Here is a 26,017-nt window from a genome sequence, read left to right on the forward strand (position 1 = left end):
AAACAACCCAATCCAAAAATGGGCAGAAGACCTAAATAGACATTTCTCCAAAGAAGATATACAGATTGCCAAGAAACACATGAAAGGATGCTCCACATCAGTAATCATTAGAGAAATGCAAATCAAAACTACAGTGTGGTATCACCTCACAACGGTCAGAATGGCCATCATCAAAAATCTACAAATAAATGCTGGAGAAGGTGTGGAGAAAAGGGAACCCTCTTGCACTGTTGGTGGGAATGTAAATTGATACAGCCACTATGGAGAACAGTCTGGAGGTTCCTTAAAATCTAAGAGTAGAACTACCCAGCAATCCCACTACTGGGCATATACCCTGAGAAAACTGTAATTCAAAAAGAGTCATGTACCACAATGTTCATTGCAGCTGTATTTACAATAGCTATGGCATGAAAGTAACCTACATGTCCTTCAACAGATGAATGGACAGATGAATGAAAGAAGTTGTGACAAATATATAAAATGGAATATTACTCAGCTATAAAGAAAAAGGAAATCGAGTTATTTGTAGTGATGTGGATGGACCTAGAGTCTGTCATACAGAGTGAAGTAAGTCAGAAAGAGAAAAACAAATACCGTACACTAACACATATATATGGAATCTAAAAAAAAAAAAGGTTCTGAAGAACCTTGCAGCAGACAGGAATAAAGACACAGACATAGAGAATGGACTTGAGGACATGGGGAGGGGGAAGGGTAAGCTGGGACGAAGTCAGAGAGTGGCATGGACATATATACACTAACAAATTTAAAAGAAATAGCTAGTGGGAAGCAGCCACATAGCACAGGGAGATCAGCTCGGTACTTTTTGTCTACCTAGAGGGGTGGGATAGGGAGCGTAGGAGGGAGATGCAAGAGGGAGGGGATATGGGGATATATGTATAGCTGATTCACTTTGTTATACAGCAGAAACTAACACACCACTGTAAAGCAATTATACTCCAATAAAGATGCTAAAAAAAAACCTTACACCTCAGAGATACATATGATCATAAGAGACTCCTCTGAATAAGTATATGCCAATAAATTGTATACCTTTGAAGAAATGTATAAATTGCTAGAAACATACTGCTCACCAAGACTGAATAAGGAAGAAACAGAAAATCTGAACAGACCAATAAGGATAAGGAGATTGAATGAGTAATCCAAAACCTCCCAGCACAGAAAAGCCCAGGACCAGATGACTTCACTGGTAAATTTTACCAAACATTTGGGGGGAGAAAAAAGAATTAATGCCAATATTTCTCAAACTTTTCCAAAAAAATTGAAGAGGTGGGAACACTACCAAACTCATTTTACAAGGCTAGCATTACCCTGACATTAGGGATCTGGCCTTGACTTCATTAAGAATTAGAGATGATTTCCTAGGCCAGTTAGGCCTTCACTCCTATCCTCCTAATGACTGAGAGCTGCAGAGGAAGGTTGATATGAGGTGATCCTAAAGGATCGTAAAGTATAGATATGGAACGTGGAAGGAGGGAGACACACTTCTATTTCAGGCTCTGGCTCAAGCAAGGCTATTCTTTCTGACCCAAGAGTGCCCACCTGTTAGTTATAGCCTTTATCAAGCAATATTTCCGCCACAGCTCCCGTCCTACTGCATACTTTCCTGTCTTACAGGTCAGTTAACTAATCTGGGAAAAACTATGAACCCTAATTCTCTCATGCACAAACCTCCCGAATCAAGTATTGTACCAGTTGCATTGTCTAGTGCCAGGTCATTATTTTGCAGGTTGCTCCACCAAGCCCTGGGATCTGGAGTGGACACTCAGACTGCTCAGACCACTTTCTGGCCATCCATTTGGGGCTATGGAAGAGACAGGTGCATCCCCATGTGAGGTCCATGCACTCCGCTGAAACTTTTGGGGAACTGATTAACCCCTCCCTCATTGCTGGTGGCCCTCTGGATTTGATCCTAGGAATCTTTTCTATTTTCTTTTCTTTTTGGTCTCTCTAATAGCTGTTCAGAGCACTTATATCTCTCACTCATTTCTCTTCATTTTTTTGAGGCATATCTTTTAGCTTTTTAAACCTACCCTTTTTGTATCCATCTTTGCCCTGGCTTAGCCAAATTGTCTTCTTTCATCAAACTGGCACATCAAACCAGGGCAAATTAGGCAATATTGATGGAATCATAATACACACATGAATGTAAAAGAAGCTTGAATATTATTTAAGGAAGAATAGAGGGGTTTTAATTGACCACATTTAAAAATCCACATACATTTTAACATAGAAGCTACAGTCCCTGGTCTGAGGGTTTGTCTATAATTCACAATTACTTTTTAATTAGAAAGACATTTTGTCTAACCTGTGTACTAATCTTTAAACACTTCACAGGCAGAGAACATGTCATATTTTGTATTTCAGATTGTTCCAGCACAGTGACTAGCACATTGGTGTCCAAACATTGAATACTTACAGTCACATTATTGAAAATGCGTATGCACCAATGCCATTTCTATGCACATATTTTAGAAACATATGTGTAGAGCTGTCATTACCTTAAAATTCTTCTGATAGGATTTATACTGAAATGCACGTTTTTGAAGATCATCTAGAACTGACTGCAGATCATTCAACATGACGTTTACTTTGTCTTGGTCAGCGTTAATATCCAAAATCTGTGGATCCTGTAAAATTAAGATAGGTTTTGATTACTCATTCTTATTTTGATGTATACCATCAAAATAAATGAATTAATAAACGTTTTCAAAAAATATTTCTTCTAATTCTCTTTTCACTCTAATTTTTAGAAAATATATTAAAATTGTTGTTTTTCTGTATTTAAAGCAATGCATATACATTGTAAAAATTACAGAAATGTATAAAGAAGTAACTTGGGGATAATATTGCTTTTAAAGAATACCTAATACATTTTCCCTCATCTGTTTTCATTTATTACATTTGTTTCAGCTAACGTGACTTCAGGTAAGGAGAGGTGAATACAATATGGAAAAGAAAGAAGAAAATATGATATAAGGAAAATTATCATTTTACAATAAAGGAATAATTACAATTTATGGGACTTCCCTGGTGGCTCAGTGGTTAAGAATCTGTCTGCCAATTCAGGGGACACAGGTTCGAAACCTGGTCCAGGAAGATCCCACATGCCACGGAGCAACTAAGCCCATGGGCCACAACTACTTAGCCTGTGCGCCTAGGGCCCATGCTCCTCAACAAGAGAAGCCACCACAATGAGAAGCTTGCACACCACAATGAAGAGTAGTCCCTGCTCGCTGAAACTAGAGAAAGCCTGCACACAGCAATGAAGACCCAATGCAGCACACACACACCCCAAAAAAACGGAATGATTACAATTTACAATAAAGGTATGATTCTATTTAATTGAAGTCCATAAAAAGGCAAAACCAATTTATGGCTTTAGAATTCAAGGTAGTGGCTGCCTTTGGAGAGGAAGGAAGGGTTAGTGACTAGGGGAGACACTAAGGATGGCAATAGCAATAGTTCTTCATCTCAGTAGTGGACACATGGATGTGTTCACTTTCTGAAAACTCACTGTCTTGTACACTTATTACACTTATGTACAGCTTCCTCTGTGCAAAAATACAAAAATACTTCAATACAAAAGTAAAAACAGAGATAGCTTCATCCACCAGAGGGCAGACAGCAGAAGCAAGAACTACAATTCTGCAGCCTATGGAATGAAAACTACATTCACAGAAAGACAGACAAAATGACATATGTACCAGATGAAGGAACAAGATAAAACCCCAGAAAAACAACTAAATGAAGTGGAGATAGGAAACCTTCCAGAAAAAGAATTCAGAATAATGATAGTGAAAATGATCCAGGACCTCAGGAAAAGAATGGAGGGAAAGATACAGGGGATGAAAGAAATGTTTAACAAAGACCTAGAAGAATTAAAGAACAAAGACCTAGAAGAATTACAGAACAAACAAACAGAGATGAACAATACAATAACTGAAATGAAAAATACACTAGAAGGAATCAATAGCAGAATAACTGAGGCAGAAGAATGGATAAGTCACCTGGAAGACAGAGTGGTGGAATTCACTGCTGCAGAACAGAAGAAAGAAAAAAAAAATGAAAAGAAATAAAGACAGCCTAAGAGACCTCTGGGACAACATTAAAAACACAAATAGTTCGCAGTATAGGGGTCCCAGAAGGAGAAGAGAGAGAGAAAGGACCCGAGAAAATATTTGAGGAGATTATAGTTGAAAACTTCCCTAACATGGGAAAGGAAATAGCCACCAAAGTCCAGGAAGCGCAGAGTCCCAGGCAGGATAAACCCAAGGAGAAACATGCCAAGACACATAGTAATCAAACTGACAAAAATTAAAGACAGAGAAAAATTATTAAAAGAAACAAGGGAAAAATGACAAATAACATACAAGGGAATTTCCATAAGGTTAACAGCGGATTTCTCAGCAGAAACTCTACAAGCCAGAAGGGAGAGGCATGATATATTTAAAGATGTGAAAGGGAAGAACCTACAACCAAGATTACTCTAATTGGCAAGGACCTCATTCAGAATTGATGGAGAAATCAAAAGCTTTAGAGACAAACAAAAGTTAAGAGAATTCAGCATCACCAAACCAGCTCTACAACAAATGGTAAAGAAACTTCTCTATTAAGAAAAATGGTAATATGAACATACATACTGATAATCACCTTAAATGTAAATGGATTAAATGTTCCAACCAAAAGTCACAGACTCACTGAATGGATACAAAAACAAGACCCATATATATGCTGTCTACAAGGGACCCACTTCAGACCTAGGGACACATACAGAGTGAAAGTGAGGGGATGGAAAAAGATATTCCATGTAAAGGGAAATCAAAAGAAAGGGTAGCAATTCTCATATCAGACAAAATAGACTTTAAAATAAAGACTATTATAAGAGACAAGGAAGAACACTACATAATGATCAAGGGATCAATCCAAGAAGAAGATATAACAATTGTAAATATTTATGCAGCCAACATAGGAGCGCCTCAATACATAACATAACAGGGTAAATCAACAGTAGCACAATAATAGTAGGGGATTTTAACACCCCACTTTCACCAATGTACAAATCATCAAAAATGAAAATAAATAAGGAAACACAAGCTTTAAAGGACACATTAAACAAGATGGACTTAATTGATATTTATAGGACATTCCATCCAAAAACAACAGAATACAATTTTTTCTCAAGTGCTCATAGAACATTCTCCAGGATAGATCACATCTTGGGTCACAAATCAAGCCTTGGTAAATTTAAGAAAACTGAAATCATATCAAGCATCTTTTACAACCACAACGCTATGAGATTAGAAATCAATTACAGGAAAAACACGTAAAAAACACAAACACGTGGAGGCTAAATGATACACTACTAAATAACCAAGAGATCACTGAAGAAATCAAAGAGGAAATAAAAAAATACCTAGAGACAAATGACAACGAAAACATGACAATCTAAAACCTATGGGATGCAGCAAAAGCAGGTCTAAGAGGGAAGTTTGTAGCAATACATTCCTACCTCAAGAAACAAGAAAAATCTCAAATAAACAGTCTAACCTTACACCTAAAGGAACTAGAGAAAGAAAAACAAACAAAACCTAAAGTTATTAGAAGGAAAGAAATCATAAAGATCAGAGCAGAAATAAATAAAATAGAAACAAAGAAAACAATAGCAAAGATCAATAAAACTAAAAGCTTCTTTGAGAAGATAAACAAAATTGATAAACCATTAGCTATACTCATCAAGAAAAAGAGGGAGAGGAATCAAATCAATAAAATTAGAAATGAAAAAGGAGAAGTTACAACAGACACCACAGAAATACAAAGCATCCTAAGAGACTACTACAAGCAACTCTATGCTAATAAAATGGACAACCTGGAAGAAATGGACAAATTCTTGGAAAGGTATAACCTTCCAAGACTGAACCAGGAAGAAAGAGAAAATATGAACAGACCATTCACAAGTAATGAAATTGAAACTGTGAATAAAAATCTTCCAACAAACAAAAGTCCAGGACCAGATGGCTTCACAGGTGAATTCTATCAAACATTTAGAGAAGAACTAACACCCATCCTTCTCAAAGTCTTCCAAAATATTGCAGAAGAAGGAAAACTCCCAAACTCATTCTACGAGGCCACCATCACCCTGATACAAAAACCAGACAGAGATACTAGAAAAAAAGAAAAATTACAGACCAATATCACTGATGAATATAGATGCAAAAATCCTCAACAAAATACTAGCAAACAGAATCCAACAACACATTAAAAGAATCATACACCATGATCAAGTGGGATTCAATATATGCAAATCAATCGATGTGATACATCATATTAACAGACTGAAGAATAAAAACCATATGATCATCTCAATAGATGTAGAAGAAGCTTTTGACAAAATTCAACACCCATTTATGATAAAAACTCTCCAGAAAGTGGGAACAGAGGGAACCTTCCTCAACATAATAAAGGCCATATATGACAAACCCACAGCAAACATCATTCTCAATGGTGAAAAACTTAAAGCATTTCCTCTAAGACCAGGAACAAGACAAGAGTGTCCACGGTTGCTATTATTATTCAAGATAGTTTTGGAATTCCTAGCCATGGCAATCAGAGAAGAAAAAGAAATAAAAGAATACAAATTGGAAAAGAAAAAGTAAAACTATCACTGTTTGCAGATGACATGATACTATACATAGATAATCCTAAAGATGCCACCAGAAAATTACTAGAGCTAATCAATGAATTTGGTAAAGTTGCAGGATACCAAATTAATGCACAGAAATCTCTTGCATTCCTATATACTAACAATGAAAGATCAGAAAGAGAAATTAAGGAAACAATCCCATTCACCATTGCAACAAAAAGAATAAAATACCTAAGGATAAACCTACCTAAGGAGGTCAAGACCTGTACCCAAAAACTATATGACACTGATGAAAGAAATCAAAGATGACACAAACAGATGGAGAGATATACCATGTTCTTGGATTGGAAGAATCAATATTATGAAAATGACTATACTACCCAAAGCAATCTACAGATTCAATGTAATCCCTATCAAACTACCAATGGCATTTTTCACAGAATAGAACAAAAAAATCTTAAAATTTGTATGGAGACACAAAAGACCCTGAATAACCAAAGCAATCTTGAGGGCAAAAAAAGGAGCTGGAGGACTTCAGACTGTACTACAAAGCTACAGTAATCAAGACAATATGGTACTGGCACACAAACAGAAATATAGATCAATGGAACAGGATAGAAAGTCCAGAGGGAAACCCACACACCTATGTTCAACTAATCTATGACAAAGGAGGCAAGGATATACAACGGAGAAAAGACCATCTCTTCATTAAGTGTTGCTAGGAAAACTGGACAGCTACATGTAAAAGAATGAAATTAGAACACTCCCTAACACCATACACAAAAATAAACTCAAATTTGATTAGAGACCTAAATGTGAGACTGGACACTATAAAACTCTTAGAAGAAAACATAGGAAGAACACTCTTTGACAAAAATCACAGCAAGACCTTTTTTGACCCACCTCCTAGACTAACAGAAATAAAAACAAAAATAAAGAAATGGGACCTAATTAAACTTAAAAGCTTTCGCACAGCAAAGGAAACTATAAACAAGATGAAAAGATAACCCTCAGAATGGGAGAAAATATTTGCAAACAAAGCAGAAAAGGATTAATCTCCAAATTATATGAGCAGCTCATGTGGCTCAATATTAAAAAAAACAGACAACCCAATTAAAAAATGGGCAGAAGACCTAAATAGACATCTCTCCAAAGAAGACATACAGATCCAAGAGGCACATGAAAAGCTGCTCAACATCACTAATTATTAGAGAAATGCAAATCAGAACTACAATGAGGTATCACCTCACACCGGTTACAATGGGAATCATCAGAAAATCTACAAAGAAAAAATGCTGGAGAGGGTATGGAGAAAAGGGAACCCTCATGCACTCTTGGCAGGAATGTAAATTGATGTAGCCATTATGGAGAACAGTATGGAGGTTCCTTAAAAAATTAAAAATAGAATTACCGTATGACCCAGCAATCCCATTACTGGGCATATGCCCAGAGAAAACCATAATTCCAAAAGACACATGCACCACAATATTCATTGCAGCACTATTTACAATAGCCAGCTCATGGAAGCAACCTAAATGCCCATCGACAGACAAACGGGTAAAGAAGATGTGGTACATATATACAATGGAATATTATTCAGCCGTAAAAAGGAACAAAATTGGGTCATTTGTAGAGGTGTGGATGGACCTAGAGATTGTCATACAGAGTGAAGTAAGTCAGAAAGAGAAAAACAAATAGCGTATATTAACGCATTTATGTGGAATCTAGAAAAATGGTACAGATGAAATGGTTTGCAAGGCAGAAATAGACACAGATGTAGAGAACAAACGTATGGACACCAAAGGGGGAAATTGGTGGCAGGGTGGTCGGATTAATTGGGAGATTGGGATTGACATGTGTACACTAATATGTATAAAATAGATAACTAATAAGAACCTGCTGTATAAAAAATAAATAAAATAAAATTTAAAAATTAAAAAAAAAGAATCATCCGGATGTCTAGTCTAAGTTCTTAAAATAATTCCTCTTGCATCTTTTGTATAGGAAAATTGATGCAAGTTAATCAAACATTCTTCTTTATCATTTATCAATTTATACTCTACCTCTTTCTAAGGGGGAATTTTCTAATATGTGGCTAAGCAAACCCTAAAATTGTCACAATAACTATAAAATATGCTAACAGGTTATAAAAACACTCATTTCATAATAATAAATAGAAACCAGCAGAAGGAGAATTCAATATTGCATACATGCTTTAGTTGCAATGGCCTAGAATTTATTCGGTATCTAAGAGAGGTTCAGAAACACTTTCAGTTTTCAATAGCAGCTCAGAGAATTAGCCATAAAAAAACAAAAGTTAAACCAGATTAAAATGAAATATGCTTTCTAAATGGTTTATTAAAATGGAATAGTCAGCCTTTACACAGATTTTTAAATCCTGCTTCAGCTTACCTGTGCTAGCAGCTTTATTTCATTCACTTCATTGCTTAGATCCTCAAGATCTCTGCCCAGATGCACACAAAATTGCTTAATCTTTGTTTCTCTGTCACCCACGGATTTATCAATGGCATTCCGAACAGCAACAATGGATGGCTTCATAGTGACAAAAACAGCAAAGTCTTCGGGAGGTGTGGGAACCTGATATTGTTCAATCAGCTTGTACATCTGAACCACTACATTCCCTTCATCTTCAAGGCTTTCAATCTAAACAGAAACATTCTCTGCTCGTTAAATAAATCAGAGTCCTTGTTATACCCGTTAAGATTGTCTGATAGGAGACAGCTGCTGTGCATCGTAAATATCACGCTGTGAAGAGCCAGCACACAGAGGGGTGCGTTTAATGCAGATCAAACTGCCTGGAGCCTGCTGGGTGGCAAATACAGTCATTGCTACGATGCAGGTAATAAGGCCCAGGAGGTAAGTTTTTCAGAGCTGAGCATAGTTAGTATTACTGTTATAGGTGTTTAGTTTTGTCTCTCTGTTTTGTTCTCTAGTAGATTAAACAGTGCCAATATTTGAAGTTTTCAGAGACAACAGGTGCTGTGAGGACGCCCAGCTGTAACATCTGACATTCCAGGCCTGTGTGTTGAGCAGTGACTGTCCCAGGGCAGCCCCTGAGGTGTGTGGACCATGTACCCATAGATTCAGAACCCTGATCTATGGTGAGACTCACACTACCCTTTAATAAAGGCTTCTGAAACCTTTATTACTGACTACTAAACATCTTTGCTTTGATGCCCTTCCTTCAGTGGACAGTGCCTTTACTACATTTTTGGCAAGGACTCCCCAGTTTTTGGGGAACCCTCCTCCCTGCCACTCTGCCACAAGATTATAGAGCAAGTATCCATGTTCTACAACTTGACCCACCTCCTGGCCACAAGCTGAACCAGGGAGAGTCAAATTGGGACCTAGTGAAACCAGCTTAGTCTGATCTCTCTCTTGAACTTGGGAAGAGTTAGGGTGCAGCTGTTGGCGGAGGCTATTTGCTTCCATGGGGTAACAAAGCATGTCCTAAACAGGAAATGAAAACTGCAGAGAGGCTTTAGAGAGATGGTTCTCAACCTTTAGCTGCATCCCAATCGCCCTGGCAAGTTTGGTAAAGCAAAGATTGTTGAACCCCTCCTGAGAGTTTCTGATTCAGAAGGTCCAGGGTGGGGCCTGAGAATATGCAAGTTCTCCAGTGACACTGATGCAGCTGGTGTCGGGAACACCCTTTGAGAACCACTGTTCTAGAGAGGAGCAGAGATGCGAGATGGAAAGAGAGGTCTTTTTGGTTTCCCTATGCTGCTCTAGTCCCTAGTTCCTGCCCTTTTTAAAGGCTAGGCTCTATCCATACCTTTGGATTCCAAAAGATATCCCTGCAAACTTAGAATAATTCTTCTCATTTTTCCAAGCTAACTATGTGAGTTTTTGTTACTTTCAACCAAAAGTGTCTAACATCTTCAATAAGTTACAAATAGAACTAAGTCTGACAACCAAAATCTGCTCACCTTCCTGGATTTCTGGTACGTGGAGTAAGCATATGTCCTGTTTTCTCTGGGAGTGTCTTGGTTTACACCAAGGTATTGTCCTGGCATGATGATTAATGGTGCCTCTTTCACTCTCAAAAATGTTTGGTCAGACAGTGATTATGTGGCCTGCCCTACCTATGCTGGCTGGTGGTCTACCCATTCACTGTAAAAGGGTATCTAAGAGTTATCTCAAATTTCTTTTGCTGTCCCCTCATTCAGTTGCCCACCAAGTCCTTTCAATTCTACTTACTTAATATCACCAGAATCCATTCCTTCTCTCCTATCCTTGGAAATACTACTTTAGCTATGGTTCATCAGCTTTCTCCACCAAACACCCCTTCTACATAGCATACTAACTGCCATATCCTGTTCTTGCCACGTTGCCTCAGGTCTGTGCATGCAAATTTCCCTCTTCCTGGAATGCCTACCTGAATAGATGGACTTTAGGACAAAGCTTAAATGCCCCAACCTCCACAAAGCCTTCTGTAACTCATAGGAATGACTGCACCACCACCCTCTGCTCCACCACCACCCTGCCCACAACAGTATCTTGTACCTATATCCATTGTATAAGAGTTATCTGCTGTCATTCATTCATTTCAAGGACTCTGAGGTCCTTGAAAGCAGGTTTACTCATTGTTGTCATCCTTGCGTCCTGCTAAGTGAGTGCTTACAACGTTTTTGGAACTAATGGATTAGGTTCCAAAGAAAAGCTGTCTGTGTGTGCAGAGCATTTTCCTAAGAAAGGCTGCTTCCCCAACACACCACCCAGCCATGCACAGACAACCTTATGGAGACGGGACACAGTCTGGGTTTCTGCATATGGCACATCGACTCTCCTGTTCTGGAACCAGAGAGAGAGCAGTCTACCCCCTGCTACATGATCCTTCCTTCCATAGTTTATACAACAGGATCAGGGTAAGCGTGGGGGCTGAATCCATTCATTAAACATTTAGAATTGATATCAGAGGAGAGAGATTCTCTCTCTCGGTGGCCCGCTAGACTTGCAACATGTGACCTGGGAGGTGCTGGTGGCCACGTGTGCTGCTGAGGATGAAACAGCAGGAGGAATGTGTTTGCAGAGGTAAAGGAGAAAAGCAGACCCTCAGAGAGATGCAGAGAGGAGAGAGGATCACCTGGGTTTCCCACAGCCTTCTTATTCCTGGCTCTGGTAAGTTCCTAAGCCTAGTCACATTCTTGGTGTGGGTGTGGGTGGAGTGTGTTCCATGGAATATTCCTTCCTCCTTAAATAGGGTCCACATTTTGTCCTAAGGTAGGGCTAAACCTCAACTGGGTTTTGGTTATTTGACAAAGAGTCTTTCTGACTGCAGATAATAATAAATGCTGGGCATCTTTAGCCTCCTGGGATGATGTATAAGTAGACTTGAGGGAAAACCACAATCATCTTGAGATCATCACATTTGAGAAGGTGTTGTTTCTTGAAATGAGAAACAAAATTTTTACTTTTATAGGTACATGAAATAGCCTTTACTATTAATTCTGTTAACAATATATAACATTATCCAACAGATTATTGTTGTTAATGACTTATTTCACATTTCAGTTTGTATTTTTAAATTTGTAACATATCTTCAATTTCCAGATATTTAAGAAAATGATTTAACTCTATTTTAAATGCCAACTGGTGTGACTGAAAAACCCGACTATTGAAACTAAATGCTAGATTGCGTGCCACAGGGGAAAGATGGGAGGAGGAAACCACGTTTTTGGAGAGAGAGAAATAAGGGAGACAAAGGAGTAAGTGAGTGAGTGTGTGTGTGTGTGTGTGTGTGTGTGTGTGTGTATGAGAGAGAGACAGAGAGACAGAGACAGAGAGAGAGAGGGAGGGAGGGAGGGAGGGAGAGAGCGGACCCCAGCATTTGTGTTACTTGAGTCCCCGTATCTGCTGTTGTCTCCCTGTCCCGCCTCCCTGTTTAAGTTAAAGTTGGGTTTCTTTTATTCCTAATTGGAAGGTTCCTGACTATTATGCAAATATAGGTTAAGGAGGATCAAGACTTCCATTATGACTAATATCAAGTTTACAATTCTATTATCATCTATCACAAATAAGAATTGCAATAAACTGGGGTTGAGAGCATTGGCTTTGCAGTCAGAGACCCAAGTGTAAATTCCGGCTCCACTACAAAAAGTTCTGTGATCTTGGACAGCATAACCTAGTTTTGTCCCTGTTTCCTCATCTGCAGAATGAGAATAAAAATTCTTTATACTTCTTAAGTTTTCGCAAGGATCAAAAATGTAATGTATGTAGAAAATGTAATGCATTCCCGGCTAGTAGTACGAGTTTGATCAATGTTAGCTGTCATTACTACTGTGATGTAAGGCATATACTTACTTTGCCTGAAAGTGTTTTTGATATTCTGACAGCTGTTTCCTGATCTTCAGTCCCTCAATTTCTCCTACTTGCCTTCCTTACTCACCACAAGATCTGGAATAGTGAGTTATGTAAGAATCAACTCACCCTTTCCTGAATTTCATCAAGAAATAGTAAGTTGTTAACATATTCTATGGTGGTAGTTGGGACAAATTCAAGTTTATATTCTGCATCTTGTGCCTCAGAGACAAGGGCATCCACTTTTTTCTTGCTTAGACGAGGAAGCATATAATTTAGCACCTAGGAAAGAAAAAGGAACTGTGAATCATAACTACTTGAGTATTTCCATTTTATTATATATTTTAGATAAATTCTAATTGAATGGCTGTTAAGTCGGCAGGTATTGGAAGCAGCAGTATATGTGAAGGGGCTGGTGTTTTTCACATTGAACCAATAGGAAGGGCTAGTTTTGAAGATAATTTCTAGAACAAGCTGGATTGCACAACTTATTAAAAAGTTTGCCTAAATGCTCTGATCTTTTGTAAGTGCCCTTTCTGCTGCTTTGCCCTGTATAGTGAACATTGTGGTGCCCTCCCCAGCATCAACTCCACTTCTTTCCTGTTGGGTGGTAGTTATGTGGTTTGGAGGAAACTGATCTCCCCTTTAGAAACAAAGACGGAGTCTGATCAGTCATAAGGCAAATATGAACATGGCTTCCTTTGGCTCATGTGATCGGATTAGGGCGAACCTCTGACCTTAGCTGATCCAGTTAAGTAGAAACACAAGACTTTTGTTTAAGGATGAGAGATCCCTCATGTTCTCTCTCCCTGGACATGAACAAGGAAATAATTAGCCTATGGAGCTTTTGACAGCCATTTGAGAAATGTGAAGGCATGTGAGCTTTAGGTTGAAGCTGGCACATCAGAAGGCTTGGTATAGAGAATGACTAAAACTACTACTGAGTCACTAGATTACACCTCCCTGGTGGCCATCCACTCTCTGGACTTTTTAGATGCATAGCCCATACATTTTCTGATTGCTGAAGCCAGTTTGAGTTGAGTGTTCCTTGGCTTGGTATATAGTAGTGCTCTTAGTGCTCAGAAATGTTTGCTGAAATTGAATTCCATATATTTTTTCTTTTGCAGCAAATGAAGCAGCAAAGCTCTAGAAGAAAGCCCAATGCCATACAACGAATTAGTGACAGAATAGATACTAGCACTCAGGCCTGCAGCCTTTTAGACAGGGCTCTGTCTTCTTTCATCTGCACGAGGGGTCAGCAGAAGTTTTCTATAAGGGCCAAATAGTAAATATTTTAGATTTTCAGGACATATGGTCTCTGTCACAACTACTCAGCTCTGCCCTTGTAGTGAGAAAGCAACCATAGGCAATACATAAGCCAACTGTCATGGGTGTGTTCTAGTAAAACCGTACGTACACAACAGGTGGCAGGCTGGACTGGTCCTGTGGGTTGTAGTTTGACAATCTCTGTTCTACACCATTATCTCTCTGGAGGTATTTGACAGTATATATGACTCTAAAGGAAGACCTGTAAGTTATTGCAGAAGCAATCAAGTTTCCTCAGCTCTACAACTCACCAAAATATAATCAGATCTTTAGGGACAGTTTCAGATCAGGAAATGATCTCCTAAACTTGATCTCAGTATCCTAGAATCAACCAGCATTCCCACTAGGATCCTGAGCCTGTTACAGTGGTGTCTCTTCTGTAGGAAGTCTTGAAATGCTCCAACAAAGGAAAAAGGAATGGGTGTAAGAGGCTAGTCTGAGGGCTGCTGTCTCCTCACCTGAAAGCTGACTGTGCTTGGGACAGAAAGAAGAATATGGGACTTTTCCTAGAAATTAAGGATGTGCAATAGACTAACGTTAATTTTAAATATTTGCAATACTGGAAAATAAAGATAGGTTATTTGCAAGAGAAAAATCATAAAATAGTTGTAGAGATCATAATTTAAAACTTTCTTAGTTCATAGTTACCTCCAAGCATCGCAAAGGTGATGGAATTAGTTTTTCTTTTAGTTGCGTAGTGTCAATGAGCAGCAATCCTACATTCCTGGTGCATCTTAGAGCTACTGCGTCCTTGTGCTGTCTGTGATATTTTTCCAGTTGTTCACTAAAGAACTTAACATCTAGGTAAAGTAATTCACATAAAGCATAAAACATATGTATGAGATTTTAAAGGATCATTATAAAGATATATTAAAAATCATTGCATTAATAAATTTACATACATATTTATAATGTATTATCCATATGTAGAGGACCTTGTGTAACTTTAAAATGTTAATTCATAATGCTTTATGTTTTATTCTTGAAACTAATATTTAATAATGTAAATATGTTCTCTGGCTCCTGTTAAGAATGGCACATGAAAATAACTTGTAATTGTATTAGAGGATCTGGTTTAGAATGGATTAGATTCTAGAGTCAGGTTGCTTTGAAGTTGGCTTAATCTAAGGGTTCTCCCACATGGTAACTCAAAGTAAGCATTCATCGAGGCTAAGGCTTTGTCAATTTGTGTCTTCCATATATTGAAGTTGAATGTTGATAATATTCCCATCGCCATTTTCTCCCTTTTCCAAACCAGTGGAAGCCTGATTACCTTAAATACACTTTTATCATACTCTTGGTCAAAAACAGCTCTTACTAATACACATATAATACTAAACTACTTTACTCATCTTTCAAAATCCTGTACCTCTCGGCCTTTAAATATTTAGTTAACTTTATTTCCAATTACTCTCTCTGCTTGAGTCAGATTGATTTCCTTACTGCTTCTTGTTTTCCTTCTCTAATCCTCCCCTCTACCATCCCAAAGAGAAAAGGGTGTTGATTCTTGCCTTTATTCATATCATCTTCTCTCCTGGATACAAGGGAGAGTTTGACACAGTATAAAGAACACAACAGGGACTTCCCTGGTGGCGCAGGGGTTAAGACTCCTCACTCCCAATGCAGGGAGCCTGGGTTCAATCCCTGGTCAGGGAACTAGATCCCAAATGTATGACGCAACTAAGAGTTCACATGCCACAGCTAAAGAGCCCATGAGCCACAACTAAGACCCGGTGCAACCAAATAACTAAATAAAATAAAATAAATATTTTTTTAAAAAAGGACAAATCAGACAAAGTGTTAGAAGACCTAGGCTCAAGTCTTTAACCCATCTGTGGCTTTGGGTAAGTTACTTGATAGTCGATCTTCCTGAGCTTCGGCTTCCTCGTGATACAAAAAAGGGATGACAGTTATCTGTCCTACTCATTTCAGAAGGTTTTGATGTGTGTATTTTTTATTTTTTTTTTTTTAGCTGTACTTGGGCCTCTCACTGTTGTGGCCTCTCCCGTTGCGGAGCACAGGCTCCGGACGTGCACGCTCAGCGGCCATGGCTCACGGGCCCAGCCGCTCCGCGGCATGTGGGATCTTCCCGGACCGGGGCACGAACCCATGTCCCCTGCATCGGCAGGCATACTCTCAACCATTACGCACCAGGGAAGCCCTGATGTGTGTATTTTTGAGAACTGACAAAATAAGTATATCAAATGATCTGAGAAGACTTCTGGTAAGGAAACCTGTATAATGTGGATTGGTCAAGTATTTTCCAAACTTACTTGAACACAGAGTCTTTTTCATTTTTTCATGGTGTCATGTAATATCCTTCAGAATAGTGGTTCAAGGAATACTAGCTTGGGAAACACCAATTTGGTCCAATACTTTCATTTCATACATGAAGAAATTTAGATCATTCGAGGTTAAATGACTTGGCCATGGTCATATATAGCCATGTTCAAAGGGAAACAAAAGAGTAAAGCTGATAGAAGAGTTCTCTCTTTATGAGATAGAGGAGAGGCAGTTTGTACAATAGTTAAGCACACAAACTTTCAAGTCAGAGAAAACGATTTCTAAACCACTGACTAGCTGTGTAAACTTGAAGTTACCTTATCTCTATATATTTTCACTTCCTTATTTGTAAAATGAGAATACTCGCCTCATAGAATTATGAGGATTAGATGAGATGCCTGAAAATCACTTAGCACAGGATCTATCATAAGCGCTCAGGAAGTATAGAAATTATTAGTAAACACTGACATTTATAGAAATTCAGGGGTGAGATATGGCTGATTAGTTCAGGAAGCCAGAGTCTGTCCCCTGATCATCTTCTGGGGCTAGACAGAGGTCAGTGTGGCTAAAAGTTTGGTTAAACAGACATATGTTAAGTGTCTATAATATGTGCTAGGCAGTGTTAGAATAGTTTGAGGGAATATGATAACAGGCAAGGCATGGTATCCAAGGGGCAAAGTTACATTCTATTAACCTCTGGCTAACAGTTGGGTTCGAGGTTTAGGAAGTACCAGGGAGTTCCTACAAAAGGAGGAACACAACGTTTAGGGGTCCAGACCAATGCACTCCAGAGTCCCAGAAAACAAACAGCTAATACCTATGAGACCCTGGTTCCAGGATTGGATAGAATTGACAAGCCAAGGCAGGACTAGAAGAAGGGCAACCTGGGAGCTTGGTGGCCTCATCCAGATGAGTGGTTGGTGAGGGAGTAAAGTTATCCAATGTGAGGAACAAGGTAACAGGATACTAGGAGGCCTTGGCTCAAGGTTATGAGTAGAAGATCTAGGGGATTAGAACTGGTTATTTGGATTAGGCCTACTCCATGTGCTGAAATGCCAGGTTCCACACCTTACTGCCACCCTGGTGCCATTGTGTCCCTGTCAGTTCCCTTCAGTTCAACACACACTAAGTCTCAATGTGACAGTGTTGGTGAAGAACAGTAGAAATGAACTTGTCTAATTTGTTTTCTAAAGTAAGACCCCACTTCGGTTTCTTGAGCAAGTCAGTGTCTTGAAATAAAGGGTCTGTTTCAGATTTTAAAAACTTAAGGGACATAACAAGTGAATATAGTGCCTACTCTTGGACTAGATACTGGGTCAAACTAGCTGCAAACTGCTTTATTTGGGGGATTCTGAATAGGGACTAAATGTTGATATTAAGGAATTCTTGGTTTTTTTATTAGGTGTGATAATATTAATTTGGTTCTGTAGGGACATGTTTTTTAAAGATGAATATTGAAATATTTCATTTAGGGATGGCAAGTCTAATTTACTTTAAAATACTTCAGCATAATAAAAAGAATGGGTTGAAACAAAAGCATAAAAATTTACAGAAAAAATCAGTGTTGCTTTGTGAGGCAAAGTATCAGAGTAATCATTTTTGTGCATAAGAAAATAAAGGAATAAAGCCAGTTCATGAAATAAAAAAAGAATATGAATGATATGCTTCACATTTTTAAATGGTAATAATGAATAATATATACTTAATTTTTGTAAACATTTGGGAACTTTCTTGCCGGAAATTTCACTTGGATATTGTATTTTATTTCCTTTTGTTGAAGATAACGAGTTTAATAAAATAATTTCCCTTCGGAACTGATCTCATGACTAAGAGTTGTGGATTCATACCCACCAGGTTACAATATGGCCACAGAAATAGAGTAACTTGAATTCCTGAGACACATGTTGCACTATGTAAACATTTTTTAAAGGAATCCGAGAGGTAAACATTCCTTTTGACTCCTTCCCATGTAAAGGCTATATAACCTTAGCACTGGTACAACTTGATACTAAAAGATAAGCTTTTGGGGAGGAATTCTTTCCCATAATATTCTGAAATAAAACAGTAACAGTAAACCTAAAGAAAAAAAAAGTGGCTCTACAGCAAATAATCTAGAAATGAATAAATTCTTGCATTTTGTCAGGCCAACGCTTTGGGGCTACCATTTCTGTCACCATACACCACCAAACAGAAACATACACAATGATAAACCTTGATATACCTGTCAAACATAATTAGTAAGGACAAACAGAAAACTTACCAGGTTCTTGAAGTTTAAGAGCTTGTAAATCAAGACTTTCATTTTCCTTGAAGAATATCTGAAACTTTTCAAACGTAGCTGCATATAATTGAGCAGATTCAAATGCTGCCTGTATGGTTTCCTAAATGTTATAAAAAAACAAACTATATTTTTCCTGAGCAGAATTCAATTCAATAAAACTGAACAAACACAGATGCCTTCTCTGTGCCCAACACTATGCTTTGACCTGAGGATACGTAAGTGAGGAAAGATACCATCCTGGATGACAAGAAGCAATTAATGTATTCTCTTATGAAACTAAAAAAAAAAAAAATACACATTCAGATCTGACTTTCAAAGAATTGTTCCTTATGATTGAAAGGAGGCACACCTGTAATGTTTTTAGCTTCATGGTGAACTTATACATCACTAGTAAATATATGGTAAGAGACAATGTCTATTTATTTTCCAAACTGCAAATTTTATATCTTGGTTAGTGTTTTTGAGCAAGGGCAAAATCATTTAGCATAGTTACAAAATTACTTGCCTAATCTCATTATTAACTTCTCTGTGCTGTCAAGTCTCCTATTCCAAAATGTCTTCATAATTTGCCCTAATAAAATTCTTTCCTTCCCCTCACTTAACCTTGGCTCCAACCTCCACTTCCCCACAGTTTTTCCTACAATACCCATGTCAATACATGTTATCATAGTTCAATGCCTATGAACAGCAGTTAGGATCAGTTTGTTGTCGGTCTTGGTCCATTATTCCCTGGCTGCACTCAATTGCCTTCCCTTACATTTCCTACCGAGACTTCTTGCAAATGACTGCAATTTGTCCCAAGGAAAACTAGAGATGATCAATGGAATTGCTCATTCCCAACACATCAGTGCTAGGTTATTGCTTTATGGATTCAGACTCTTGCTTTAGGGATAGTGGGTAGCAGTAGAAAGTTTCATTACAAACAATAGCACACACCCTGGATGGCTTAGTTACTTGTTCATTTATTTCCTTTTAATAGGTTCTTATGTAATCTTCCAGAATATTTCTGCTGTTTATTTATTTACATTAAAAATTGAGGGGAAGAAATTATGTCAGAGTATGTCTCCTTTGAGAAGATGTGCTACATATATACAATGGAATATTACTCAGCCATAAAAAGGAATGAAATAGTGCCATTTGCAGCGACATGGATGGACCTAGAGACTGTCATACAGAGTGAAGTAAATCAGAAAAAGAGAAATAAATATGATATAATATTGCTTATATGTGGAATCAATAAAAATGGTAGAGATGAGCTTATGTGCAAAGCAGAAATAGAGTCACAGATGTAGAGAACAAACTTATGGTTACCAAGGGGGGAAGGGGCAGTGGGATGAATTGGAAGATTGGGATCGACATATGTACAGTACTATGTATAAAATAGATAACTAATGAGAACCTACTGCATAGCACAGGGAACTCTACTTAATGCTCTGGGGTGACCTAAATGAGAAGGAAATCTAAAAAAGCGTAGATATATGTATACGTATAACTGATTCACTTTGCTGTATAGCAGAAACTAACACAACGTTGTAAAGCAACTATACTCCAATAAAAATTAATAATAAAAAAGAACATCCTTTTCCCCACAGCAAAAAAAAAAAAAAAAGTATATCTCCTTTGAGCAGATTTAATAGTCTCTGATACATGATCATGCAGGTATTAGAAACACAACGGGAGGTCTGTAAATGGAAAGCTCCACCAACATGTTCAAAATATGATTTTAAACCTCACAGGAAATTTGCTGGAATAGTACAAAGAATTCCATATATCACCACTGAAATTCCCTAATTTTTAGTAATATATCACATTTGTTTTATCATTCTCTTTCTCTATATTATTTTACCCTGAACCATTTGGAAGAAAGTTGCAGACACAGACATTTTTACCCCTAAATATTTCAGGGTTTGTTTAATAAACACAAGGATATTTTCTTATAGAACCATAGTATAATGACCTAAATCAGGAAATTAGCATTGATATTAATACTATTATCAATTACAGATCTTATACAAATTTGGCCATTTGTCCCAATAATGTCTTTCATAACAAAATAAAAAACCTTTTTTTCCTGGTCCATTGTCCTATCCAGGATCATGTATTGAATCTTGTATCTTGTATCGTATCATGTATTTCTTGTATTGTATCTTGCCACATCTCTGCAGTGTCCTTTAATCTGAACAATTTCTCAATCTTTGTCTTTCGTGACCTTTAACATTTTCGAAAAGTATCTCCTGTGTGTGTATGTTATACTTCCTAATGCTTACATTCAGTTATACATTTTTGGCAATAATACTACATAAGTGATGTATGTTCCCTGTGAATAGTGTCAAAAGACACAGAATGTTGATTTGTCCCATTACTGGTGATGTTAACATGTTAGTTAAGGTGCTGTCTGTGAGGTTTCGTTACTGCAAACTTACTATTTTCTCTCTTTAAATCAATAAATATTCTATGCAGAAACGCTTTGAGACAATATCCTTTTCCTCATCATATCTTTGCATACTCGTTCTAGTATGAATTAGAGATTTTTGCCTAATCACAGCAGTGATTTTTCCTTATGTTTTCCTTCTACGTTTACTAATTGGCATTTTACTGTAAGGAAGAGCTTTCCATTCTCACTCCATTCCTTCATTCACAAAATGGACTCATGTATTCTCATTTTATTCAAAGACTGTTATAATCATTACTTATTTTAATGGTCAAATTGTCCCAGGGAGACCCTTCAAGTTGGCTTTTTAATTTTTTCTGCATGTCGCCATTACTTCTTAGGCACCTTGTCATTTTTTGGTTCAACAATATGCTCTGGGCTGTTCTTGTACTTTCCCTGCCCCAGGTTTTGAGTAAGCCATTTCTCCAAAGAGATTTGGTTCCTTTTGATTTGGAATGATATACAGAAAACAATGTGTGGACACCAAATATGCTCATTGTTACTAGGATGTCACTGCTTCTAGGCCATCTCAGCAAGCAGATCTAGGATACACACAAACACCTCACATAAATACATATATACACAAAACCCTATACATAGTGCTCTTTCTATCGATCAATTAAAGATCATGAGTTCATAACTCCAGTTCCAATATAACACCATTCTGGCTTTTCCTCTTCCATATTTGGATGGGGATGAATAACCTCATTTCATTAGCCACAATATTTAGTTATTTGCTTAGCTCCAGAATACACAGAAAGTCATTTCAGAATTGCTAACACACTAATACCACTATGAAAAACAGACTAAGTGGAATTCAATATTTATTATAGTTATAGTGGTCTTTAGCTTAGGGTATATGGGCAAAATAGTGTGTTTAAAAGTTACTTGGTTTAGTTTTTTTCCCCTTCCTTGCAGTGTGGTTATGTTATTCATTTGAAATATAGTCTAGTTCTTTTGTTTTCATTGTATTCTATTTTACGGTTTTGTTTCCCCATTCTTATTGATTTTTAAGTGCTATATTAAAAAGTATACTCAGAACTAAGCGTAACTCTTCCCATCTTTTCTACTCCATACCCACCATCCTGTCTACACCATTCCCACTGTCTCCTCTAGGTAACAAATTTCCTTAGTTTCTGGTTTATCTCGTCTCCCTCCCTATTTTCTGACATAAAAAGTAGCACACTATAGATATTCTTTTCTACTTTGCTTTTTTCACCTAACAGTGTATCCTGGAAATCGCTCCATATTAGTTGGTAGATATTTTCCGTATTATTTTGTTCAGCTGCATAGTCCTCCTCTGTGTAGATGTACCATAGTTCATCCTGTATATTTTGGGAGTTTCTGATATTTTATAAAAATAATAATGTTAACAAAATCTAGTGCATATGTATTTTTGTATTGCTGGGCATGCATCTTCTGGGTACATATTTAAAGGTGGAATTGCTGGATCAAATGGTAAATACATAACATGTAGTTTTGTTATATATTGTAAAATTCTCCATTATTTGCATTCTCAAAGGCAAAGTGTGAAGAGCATTTGTTTATCCATAAGCTAGCCAATGGAATGTGTTGTCATACTTTTGAATTTTGCTAATCTGATAGTTGAGAAATGCTACCTCAATTTTGTTTCCATTTGCATTTCTCTTATGAGGTAGAATATGTTTTCATGTGTCTAGGTTCTTGTTTTTGGTGAGTTTTCTATCATATGTTTTGACCATTTTTCTACCGAGTTTTTGTCTCCTCCCTGCTCCCCATTGGCAAGAGTTCTTCATGTATAAAAATATTAGCCCTTAGCTGTGATTTGTATGCTACAAATAGATTCTCCCAGTTTGTAATTGTATTTTTACTTTGTTTATATATTTTTTTGCCTTGAAAAGTTTTAAAAAACTTTATACCATCAAATTTATCAATTTGTGCCATTATTGCATCTGGATTTTGAGTCATAGCTAGATAACCTTTCTTTATGAACAAGATTATAGAAGAATTCACCCATGTTTTCTTCTAGAACTTGTATGATTTAAATAAATTTTTAGATCTCTGATCCAGTTATTTTTATATACAATGTGAGATATGTACCTAACTTTAACTTTGCACCAAAGGCTAATCAGTTATCCCAGCACTATTTATGAAAACGTCCAAATATATCTCAGTGATCTGAAATACCATGTTTTTTATTTAATAAATTTTCATGTGTACTTAGGTGTATTTCTGGATTTTCTATTCTGTTCCACTGGTCTGATAGCCAATACCACAATCTTTTAGTTATAGAGTTTATATTTAATACTTGGTAAGAATAATATCCCAAATAGCTTTTCTTTTTTAGGGTTTTCTTAGCTTCTATGCATGTCTATTATTACATATAGGCTTTACTATAAACTTATGCTCTATGATAAAGCTTATTAGTATTTTTATTGTGTTAAATTTATAGATTAACCTAGGGACAACAGATATCTATTATGTTGAGTCATTCCATCTAAGAATATTTCTTTAAGTCTATTTTTGTGTCTTCCAGAAGCCTTTAAGAAAACTTAAAAAGATATCCTTATATAGGTTTTTTAAAACATTTCTTATTAGGTTTACTCCTAAATATTATATATTACCTGCTTTGTTGTTATAACAATGAAGTTTTTTCCACCAAGCATTTTCAGTATTCTAGAACAATTTATGTGCTATTGTGAATATCTGGTCTTTGGAGAGTTGATAAAATTCCCTTGTGAAACCATCTGGGCCTGGTGCTTTTTACAAGGTATTTCTTTGATAACTTCCTCTATTTCTTCTGTGGAGCTTGGTAAGCTTTTTATTTTTAATGTGGTTGATTTAGATTACCATGTTTCCCTAAAAATACTATCTATTTAATCTAGGTTTTCAAATTTATTTGGATAAATGTCTGCAAGGCAATCCCTCATTTTTTTTTTCTGTTTAGATAGCTATTTCCTTGTTATTTGTCATTGATTATGTTAGTTAGGACTTCTATACCCTTATTTATTTTTCTCCTACTTGACTGCCTTATGATGAGAGTTGCATGTTAAAGTCTTCTATTCACAGTGTTTCTATTTATGTTCCATTTGTGTCTCATTGCAACTCTTTGCCTTTTGCAAGTGTTTCCTGTATATATATGTGGTGCATAGAAATTTATAGCCCTGACTCATAGGATCACAAATCTTGCTTTCTTATTGTTTACATTTGTCTCTACACCACTGAGCACCACTTCATTTTCAGTCTTTCTAAAGAAAGACTAAACGTCCCCTACCAGGGTGGTATATTTGTTACAATTGATGAGCCTACACTGACACATCATAATCACCCAAAATCCATTGTTTACATTATGGTTCACTCTTGGTATGGAACATTCTATGGGTTTGGACAAATATATAATGACATTTATCCATCATTATGGAATTATACAGAGTGTTTCCACTGTCCTAAAAATCAGTGTTTTGCCTCTTCACTCCCCCACCCTCAACCCCCTGGTAACCACTGACCTTTTTACTGTCTCCATGTTTTTGCCTTTTTCAGAATGTCATATAGCTGGAATCATACAGTATTCCCATTACACATATGTTACACCTTTTGAAGTTGTCCTACAGTGTTCTTGGATAGTCTGTTGTGTTTTTTTCAGTCTTTGTTCTCTTTGCTTTTTGGTTTTCAGGACTCTATTGATATATTCTATGGCTCAGAGATTCTTTCCTCAGCTGTGTCTAGTCTACTAATAAGCTCATCAAAGGCATTATTCATTTCTGTTACGTTTTGTTTTTTTACCTCTAGCACTTCTTTTTGGTTATTTCTTAGGATTTCCATCTCTCTGCTTACATTGCCCATCTGTTCTTTCATGCTGTTTATCTTATCCATTGGAGCCCTTAGCATATTAATCATAGTTGTTTTAAATTCTGGGTCTGATATTTCCAATATCCCTGCCATGTCTGGGTCTGATACTTGCTCTGTCTTCTAATTTTTCCCCTTATTAATGTGCCTTGTAACTTTTTTTTTTGATAATTGGACATGATGTATTTGGTAAAAGGAACTGCTGTTAATAGGTCCTTAGTAAGGGGATGGTATGTGTCAGTGGAGGGGATATATTCTATAGTCCTTTGATTAGGTCTCAGTCTTTTAGTGAGCCAATGCCTCTGAACTGTGAACTTCATAAATATTTCTCACTTTTTTTCTCTCTCTCTTTGGGGGGACAGATGGCTAGAATGGGCTGAGGTAGTGTATTTCCCCTCCCCCAGGTAAGTTAGGATCAAATAATACACTAGCAAATTAGGTTCTGGTTAACTAGTTTCCTCTGAGGGTAGGCCTTGTTGAGAAGAGGGTGCTCTGACATATTTCAAATTATTCCTTTTCCCTTCTCCCTGCTGGAAGCATGAGAGAATTTTTCTCTAATATTTACAGTGAGAATCTGGTTGAGTTCTTGCAGGTAAATTTCATAATAATGTGGGGGTTCCCTATAACTGGGTCCCCGGAGATTTTTAACTCTCAAGAGTTGTTCACACTGAGCCTCCTGCAATTCATCAGTTACAGTTCAGGTTTTCCTGTCTGGCACTGGTTCTCACTGAGGTTTCTGCTCATAGTCTCTGCTCTCAGAAGCCATGACTCCCTGTTTTCATCTCTCTGTCTCTACAATTGTGAGAGCTGTGGTTTCCCCTGTGTCCTCCCCTCTATTACAGATCCTATAGCAGTCTGTTCAGTCAGTGTGTTCAGCTTTTTACTT

At 37.2% G+C, this 26,017-nt stretch overlaps 1 protein-coding gene across 1 annotated transcript in view; it reads right to left on the reverse strand.

The window, feature by feature from the left end:
- The window catches only part of DNAH6 (dynein axonemal heavy chain 6), a 289,189-nt gene that overhangs the window by 198,332 nt on the left and 64,840 nt on the right, over positions 1-26,017 (reverse strand). The window contains exons 11-15 of the mRNA XM_060027729.1: positions 18,855-18,975; positions 14,960-15,111; positions 13,115-13,267; positions 9,077-9,328; positions 2,523-2,651 (exon numbers count right to left, since the gene is read on the reverse strand). Coding sequence (XP_059883712.1) covers positions 2,523-2,651; positions 9,077-9,328; positions 13,115-13,267; positions 14,960-15,111; positions 18,855-18,975 — 807 coding nt within the window. The remainder of the gene's footprint in view (positions 1-2,522; positions 2,652-9,076; positions 9,329-13,114; positions 13,268-14,959; positions 15,112-18,854; positions 18,976-26,017) is intronic.

Source organism: Delphinus delphis, chromosome 12 (genome assembly GCF_949987515.2).
Source record: "Delphinus delphis chromosome 12, mDelDel1.2, whole genome shotgun sequence".
NCBI lineage: Eukaryota > Metazoa > Chordata > Mammalia > Artiodactyla > Delphinidae > Delphinus > Delphinus delphis.